This window comes from Mus musculus, chromosome 13, assembly GCF_000001635.26.
Source record: "Mus musculus strain C57BL/6J chromosome 13, GRCm38.p6 C57BL/6J".
Lineage (NCBI taxonomy): Eukaryota > Metazoa > Chordata > Mammalia > Rodentia > Muridae > Mus > Mus musculus.
In genome coordinates this window covers 100740047-100748026 of record NC_000079.6, presented here as the reverse complement: position 1 = coordinate 100748026, position 7980 = coordinate 100740047, and the positions used below count along the sequence as shown (strand labels likewise).

Below are 7980 nucleotides of genomic sequence, written 5' to 3'. Positions count from 1 at the left end.
TCAAACCTGGGTCCTCTGGAAGAGCATCTAGTGCTCTCAACTGCTGAGCCATCTCTTCTACCCCCCTAGAAATATCTTCGCATGGCTGACTCTCAGATGGATCGCCGCTCTCTTGGTTTTATTATAGAACGTAGGATACCAGAAGTTTTCAGACACATAGATCTTGACATTTCACCCTGCATTTCTGATTCAGGAGAGAAGCGGTAAAAGGCAATAGTTAGGAGGTAGCTGTCATCTACACTTGCATGCAGTCCTAACAAAGACCTTCTCAAATGACCTGGTGGAAATTGCATCCCGTAAATTCACCTTGCCCCTGCCCTCCCTGTCCACCCTGCCCCACCCTGCCCCAGCCTGCCCCCTCTCAGAACAGGGTCTCTGGGTCTCACTATTTGTCCAGACTGGCTTTGAATTCAAGATCTTCCTGCTGTAGCCTCCTAAGTGCTGGGATTCATAGATAAGGTTGTTTCACTACACCTAGTTTAAGCGTTTTTTTTTTCTCTTCAAAGTTTTTTGTATATAAACTATTTCCATGCTGATTGTGGTGGCGTGCATCTTTAAATCTAGAACTCGGCAGACAGAAAAGGCAGATTTCTGTGAGTTTGAGACTAGCTGGTCTACATAGTATGTTCCAGGCCTGCTAGGGGTACATGGAAAGACCCTTCCAATGTAGGAGGATGTTTTTAAGACAAAGGCATATGAATTGGGATTTATCTCAGAACAGCACTTCTGGCCTGGGACTCTGGTGTGCAAACACACACACACACACACACACACACACACTAGCTCATGACCATTTCCCAGCTCCAGGAGTTCTCACGCTATCTTCTGACCTCCACTGGCAAAGCATGCACACAATGCACATACATACACACAGGCAAAAGACCCACACACATAAAATTAAAACAAATATAAATTCATTTTTAAAACACGTATTTTAACCACCCCTGAGTTAAAAGCATTCTAAGCCCCAGCTAATTTATGCTAATTTATGCAGCTGAGACTTCATAAGCTCCAAGCCATGACTTATATCGGAAGTTGTCTGTAAGTTCAGGTTTAGCGGAAGGGATGCTTCCATTTCTTCAGACAAAATGAATTGCCCGAGGATGGTCCTCAGCCCACTACCAGCCTTCTACCTCAACTTCATTGCTTCCTGCCAGCCTTTATCTGTGCTCCATAACTACACATTCAGTTTGCTTCCCAGGCCTTATTGCCCAAACCTACTTCAAGTTATCTTTCCCCTGCTTCAGAACTGGCGCTTTGCTCTCAAAGAGCATGTGCCAATGTACAGTCCAAGGGCTCAAGAGTCACCACAAAGAGGAGGGGGCAGAGGATAACACGTTGTGTGTGGGTCCTCCTTCCACTATGTAGATCCTAACTCACTGGGCTTTGCCGCAGGTTCCCTTACCAGAGCCATCTTATTGGCCCTGGTTTTGATTTTTTGAAACGGGGTCTCATGTTGTCCATGCTGGTTTTGAACACACTGGCCTCGAACTTCTGACTCTTCTGCTACCACCTCCCAAGGATTGGAATTATAGGCATCTGTCATTAGTTACACTCGTTTTATTTGGTGGCACTAGGAATAGAACTCAAGAGCCTTGGATATTCTAGCCAGTGCTGTAATACTAAGCTATATTTGTATCCTCTAAATACATTTTTGACTGTCTTTTTGGCTTGGTTTATGTGTGTGTGTGGTACTTACATGAGTGTACTGGTGTGTACCCATACCCACAGCCCACCCACACACAGATGGTTGTGAACAGTCATGTGAGTACTGACTGCGACTTGAGCCTGGGACTTCTGAAGAGCAACGGTGCTCTTTCCTGATGAGCCATCTCTTCAGCACCCTCTACCTCAAGCTTTTTTATTTTTATATTTTTGAGGCAGGGTGTCTTGTTAAACCTGGAGCTTGCTATTTCAGTTAGACTAGCTGATTAGCAAGGCCTAGGACCAGTCCATTTTTGCCCCCCTCCCCTGCTCAGTAATGGGGTTACAGATCCATGTCCTCATGCCCAGCTTTGTGTGCCTGTGCCTGTGCATATCTCCTGAGGCCAGAGGACGATTTCTGTATTGATTTTTGTCACTCTCTGCCTTATTTCTTGGAGACAGGGTTTCTCATTGAACCTGCAGCTAGGTTGGTGGCCAACTAGCCCCAGTGATGTAATCTTCCAAATGTACACAGCTCCAATGATCCAATCTTCCTATCTCCAGACCTACACAGAACTTCAGCTACAAGAAACAAACAGAGGGAGGCTGGAGAGATGGCTCAGTGGTTAAGAACACTGACTGCTCTTCCAGAGGTCCTGAGTTCAATTCCCAGCAACCACATGGTGGCTCACAACCATCTGTAACAGGACCTGATGCCCTCTTCTGGTGTGTCTGAAGACAGTACAGTGTACTCCAAAATAAATAAATGTTAAAAAAAAAGAAAGAAAGAAAGAAAGAAAGAAAGAAAGAAAGAGAGAGAGAAAGAAAGAAAGAAAGAGCAGAGCACACACGCTTCACACCCAGGAATCTCATAAAAAAAAAAAAAAAACCACAAAACCAGAATCCGAAATACACATGCAAAGAATATGTAAGGTTGAAAGAAAAAGTGCCCTGACTTAACCTTATGAGACAAAGGACTTTGAGCAATGCTGTTGAGTTCATTTTGGATTGGCTATTTACTGCTTGGTACAGGGCCTTAAGAGTGGCTTGTTTTCCCAGTGAGACTTCCTTGAAGAAAATTTTAAGTTTTCATTTGGGAGTGGCTATCTGTGCTAGGGATGGGGACACGTATACACTCTTTCTCAGCTCGAGGACCCCATCTGATACACACCCTATGCATGCTGCTGCTGTCTTGGAAAGTTTATATGTGTGCCAGCCCTGTTGTATTTAGAAGGCCTTGATTCTTTGGAGTCCTCCACCCAGCCCCTCTGTGTCTTAACACTTTTTTTCTCCTATTCTTTTGCAGAGTTCCCTGAGCCCTGAGGGGAGGCACTTAATGAAGATATTCCTTTTAAGGCTGAGTGTTCAAAGGTCTTTCATGATGCATATTGCCTGGCTGTGGCTGTGATCCCCATCTGCTTCAGGAGACTTCTCTGAGGATGGTTGAGCAAGGGAGGGAATCTATGTAACTCCCAAGTTTTAATAAAATCGTTCGTGTTAGGAAGCCACAAGAGGTGGTTTCAGATTAAATTTCGGACTGTACTGAAATTAGAAACTAGCTATCTAGGAGGGAAATGGTCCTAGATAATTTAGGATGACGAACCAAATAGTTCAACTGGTTACAGCACAACGTTGTAATTGGAAGGCCAGAGGTGAGTGTCTAGGCGGGAAGAGGGGCGGGGCGGACGCAGAGGGGTGGAGTTGTCCCTTATAGCTCCTCAGTGACATCACACAGGCTCCGCCCCACGCTGCCCACTCCAGATACTTCTGCAGCTCGTCTGCGCCCCGGAAGCTGCCCCTGCTCGGGGGTCACGATGGGCAGCAAGATGGCTTCCGCCACCAGGGTCGTGCAGGTAAAACCCGGGCCGCTCCCGCGCTTGGAAGGGAGGGAGGGATGGTGCAGACGCAGCGGCAGCGCCGGGAGGAAAGGCGGTGCCAGAGAATGCATCGTGACCGCGGCCCTGAGGAGGGCCAGCGGGTGTATGTGTCTGATAATGGAACCTACGGGCTCCAGGGTGGCCCGGAGTAAATTGGGTCTGGCGCCAAGGGTTCGAGGCCCGCGGCGGGTGGTGGCCTCTGGTCGTGTCCGCTCGTGCTCGTCGGAGGTCGGAGGATTCCCCAGCACCTCCTTAGCCCTCGTAGTCTGCGGACTACGCTGCCCTCCAGCAGTCCGGCCAATCGCTGTTTAATATTGTCCGTGATGTTCGCCAGCCAGCCAATCCGGAGGAAGGCCGTAGCGGGGCGGGGAAGGAAGCAAATCCTGGATCTGATCTGGTGTCCCTTCAAGGACTTGGGAATGGCCGGATAACCGGCCCCTTTGCCTGCTACCTCCCTTGGAGCTGGTTAGAGTTGATCTCTTCAGGCTCTTGGCTAGAGATGCGGGAATGAGTAAAATTCATGCTATTTAAGTTTATTATACTTACTAGTATGTGTGTTTCAGGGTTGGTTTGCCAAGCCTTTCTCCACTGTGCTTAGATAGGCAGCTATGGTAACACTGCTATTCCACCCATCAATTACTAACTGCTGACAGCTTTTTTTTTTTTTATCTACTTCTCCAGCTGTGGTCTCTAAGAAGGAGACGTAACAATTCATGAGTAAGTGGACACAGCCTTTTGTAATTAGAGAGTTTTAAAATTCTGAACATGGAGTATTTTCAGATTAATCTTCACTTATATGCTTTTCTTTTTTTTCTTTTTTTTCTTTTTTTTTTTTTTTTTTTGGGCACAAACACATTTTCTCTTGAAGTTGTCGGAATGATGACCCTAGACCTTTGGAACCATTGCAATGAATAATCTTCAGTTAAGCATTCCGTCGGTAGGCACGGAGCATTGAGTACGATTTTGCAAGCTCAGAGTAGCTGACAAAGTCTGTTATCTGTCCTATATAACCTCATACGTCAATAATGCATATATAACTCAATCTGGAGTGCGGAAAGGAGCGGACATGGTGGCACGCTCAATTAATCCCAGCACTCAGGAGGCAGAGGTAGGCAGATCTCTTGTGAGGTAGAGGCCAGCCTGGTCTACAGAGTGAGGTACAGCCAGAGCTCTGTAGTAAAACTAAGTCTAAAAAATAAAAAATAAAAATAAAGGTGGTGTGTATGTAGGAATTGATATAGCAAAAGAATATAGTCACTGGAGTGATAAGCATTTGAAGACATGCTTGGAAATTCTTACTTTCTGCATTGGCAGGGGGTCCGATCCCAGCCCCCACACTGGTTGTAGCCTCAGCCTAGAGAGTGAGAGGGGAAGGCTAGCAGGGCTCTAGAACTCGCTAGCTAGCTAGACCGATGAGTTGTGGGTTCAGGGCGCCTGAAGGAGGAGATCCTGTGTTGACTTTTGAGCTCCACATGCATGTACATACCACACATGCATACATTTCACAAAGACACAAATGCACACACAAGCAGGGGCAGGTGAATCTGAGTTTGAAGCCAACCTGGTCTACATAATGAGTTCCAGGACAGCCAGGGCCACGTACAGAGTCCCTTCTTAAAGGCAAGGAAAGATAAGAAAAGAAAGGAGGAAAAAAAAAAGGAAAGAAAAAGAAAACTCTTACTCCATTCCGATGGCTCAGAAGGGAGGGGACTTGATTCTGTGACCTCAGTTTGGTCACCGGGTGGAAGGAGGGAACCAACTCCTGAAAGCTTAGCCTCTGGCTTCCACATGCACACACACAAATTACAAAGCAAAAAAAAAATTTTTTTAAAGTGTTTTTCTACAATATACATTTCTGTAGATAAAGGAAAAAGCTGAAACAAAGATTTCGATCATTTTAATGGATTTATAGGCTTAGGAATTACAGGTGTTCTCAGATAATTTGTATTTTTCTACACGTTTTTTTCCCCAGTTTTTACACAGATTGTGTAGTCAGAATAAGTGTTTTGTTGCTATTTTGTCTTTTAATTCTTACTGACCTTAACTGTAGTGAGCTTTCTCAGCAGTAACCAGCCACAGTTGATATTTAGATTGGGGTGAAATCTTGTCTAGTAGAAAGAGCCATCCATGCTTCTGAATAGGGGGGTGACTACTTAATGGCATTTGTTTGTCTTTCCTGCATGGAGCTGAGTGTGAGCTATAATTTAGAAGAGTGTGTCACTTGTTGTTCTTGTTGCTTTTACTCAAATATAAATTTTGAAATATTTTTTAAAAATTAGAAAAAGTTAAAAATAAAAAAAATAGACAGCAAATAGAACAGTTTTGTTTGTGTGTTTTTTATTTGGTTTGTTTGTTTGTTTGTTGTTGTTTTTGTTTTGTTGTTGTTGTTGTTTGGTTTTGGGGTTTTTTTGGCGGCTCTGTGTAATTCTGGCTGCCCTTGAAGTTGCTATGTTGTTCAGGCTGGCTTTGAACTCATGGAGATTCGCCTGCTTCTGCCCTCCTGTGTGCTGGGATTAAAGGTGTCTCTGAGTAGGTGTTCTTGACTTTTGTCATGAAACTGTTGGGTAGTAACAGAACATGGGGAGACTTGATACAAATCAGGAAATTTCCACGTACTTCCTTACCACCCTGTAAGTCAAGCAGCACAAGGTCACATGGTCGTCACTGGTTCAGCTTGCTTAGTTTTTACTTTTATTTCTATGTCTGTCTGTCTGTCTGTGTGTATGATCCCCTGGAGCTGGAGTTACAGGTACTTGTGAGCTGCCTGCTGTGGGTGCTGGGAACCAAACTTGGGTTCTCTGCAAAAGCAGAAAGTGGTCTTTGAGTGTCTGTCCAGTCAGTTCACTGTGGATTTTGTTTTGTTTTTGTTTTTAACATTTTATTTATTATTGTGATGTGTATGGAGGTCAGAGGACAACCATTGATAGTCGGTTCCACTGTGGTTTCCAACTTGTCAGGCTTGCTTGGCAAGTGCTTTTATTTTTAATTACGTATATGTGTGTGTGACATCCGTGTGAGTGCAGGTACTCCAGGAGGCCAGAGGTGTCACATCCCTCTGGAGGCGCAGGCAGTTGTAAGCCTTCCTGGTGTAGGTGCTGGGAATTGAACTTGGGTCCTCTGCTGGAGGAGTACAGTACATGCTCTGAGCAGAATGGTCATCTCTCGACCCCTGAGTAGTAGTTTATTTTACTGAAGGTGTTTAGTTATGAGGACTAGTGTGGTTTTGCTTTTGTAGCTAATGAGGTCACTTTCCCCACGTCTTATTTTCCTTCAGGTAGTGAAGCCACACGCTCCATTAATAAAGTTCCCTAACAGAAGAGACAAACCTAAACTCAGTGGTAAGTTGTATTTCATTTAGACATTCTTTTTAAAAAATGTGCTCATCATATTTAGAATGAATATTAGAGACAGTATTTCTAACCTTTATAATCAGGTAGGTTGTTGTGGTCTAGTTCAAAATATTACCCAAGTAGTATATACAAGTTATTACCTTTTGGTGGGCTGAGGGATACAGAGTCTTACTATGTAACCCTGGCTGAGCTGGAAATGGTTGTAGACCAGGCTGGCCTTAAACTTTCAGAGTTCCCATACCTCTTAAGTACTGAGATCAAATGTGTATACTACCACATCGAGCTAGTAATTAACTTTTTATTATCCCTGTTACATTTATTTGTTTTATCTTACTGTATTTTAGTAAATGAAAATTATGAGTATGACTGTTTTTCCTGCATGTATGTTATCTGTACAACATGCATGCCTGGTGCCCACAGAGGCCCTAGGAGGGCCTCAGACCCCTGGAACTGGACTTACAGACGGTTTTGAGTCACTGTGTGGGACCTGGGAATCAAAGGTCTTGGCAGCCAGTGCCTGTAATCCCTGAGCCATCTCACAGTCCCTAAAGGGAAACTGGGAGACAGGCTTGGATGATGCTGATGCAGGGAATCGGACTTGTGTCCTTCAGAAAATGAGTGTGACCTTCAATGGCTGAGCTGTCTCTCTGGTAGTTATTTACTTCTTGGTTTTTGTTTGTTTTATTTTGTTTTTTCATCTCTATTAACAGCATTTTAAAAAAAGATTTATTTATTCACTATGTATATATTATTCTGCTTACATGTATACCTACACACCAGAGGAGGGCGTCAGATCTCATTATAGATGGTTGTGAGCCACCATGTGGTTGCTGGGATTTGAACTCAGGACCTTCGGAAGAGCAGTCGGTGCTCATACCCACTGAGCCATCTCTCTAGCCCATCTTTTCTGCATTTACTTCTTATTTCAAACTTTTTTCACTTTATTTGTTCTGTGTGTGTATTATTATGTTAGATCTTGAGTGTGTACTTGTTACAGTGCATGTATGGCGGTCAGGACAGCTTGGAGGAGGAGCTCTCCTCCTACCACAAGAATGCCAGGGATGAAGCTCAGGTTGTCAGGCTTGGTGGCAAGTACCTTTATCTTCTGA

At 44.3% G+C, this 7980-nt stretch overlaps 1 protein-coding gene across 2 annotated transcripts in view; it reads left to right on the top strand.

Moving 5' to 3' along the window:
* Positions 1–3367: 3367 nt before the first annotated feature.
* Mrps36 (mitochondrial ribosomal protein S36) overlaps positions 3368–7980 on the top strand; it is an 8720-nt gene continuing 4107 nt past the window's right edge. For both annotated transcript variants that reach the window (NM_001190264.1, NM_025369.3), the window contains exons 1-2: positions 3368–3497; positions 6796–6859. In NM_001190264.1, coding sequence (NP_001177193.1) covers positions 3459–3497; positions 6796–6859 — 103 coding nt within the window. In that variant the 5' untranslated portion in view covers positions 3368–3458. The remainder of the gene's footprint in view (positions 3498–6795; positions 6860–7980) is intronic.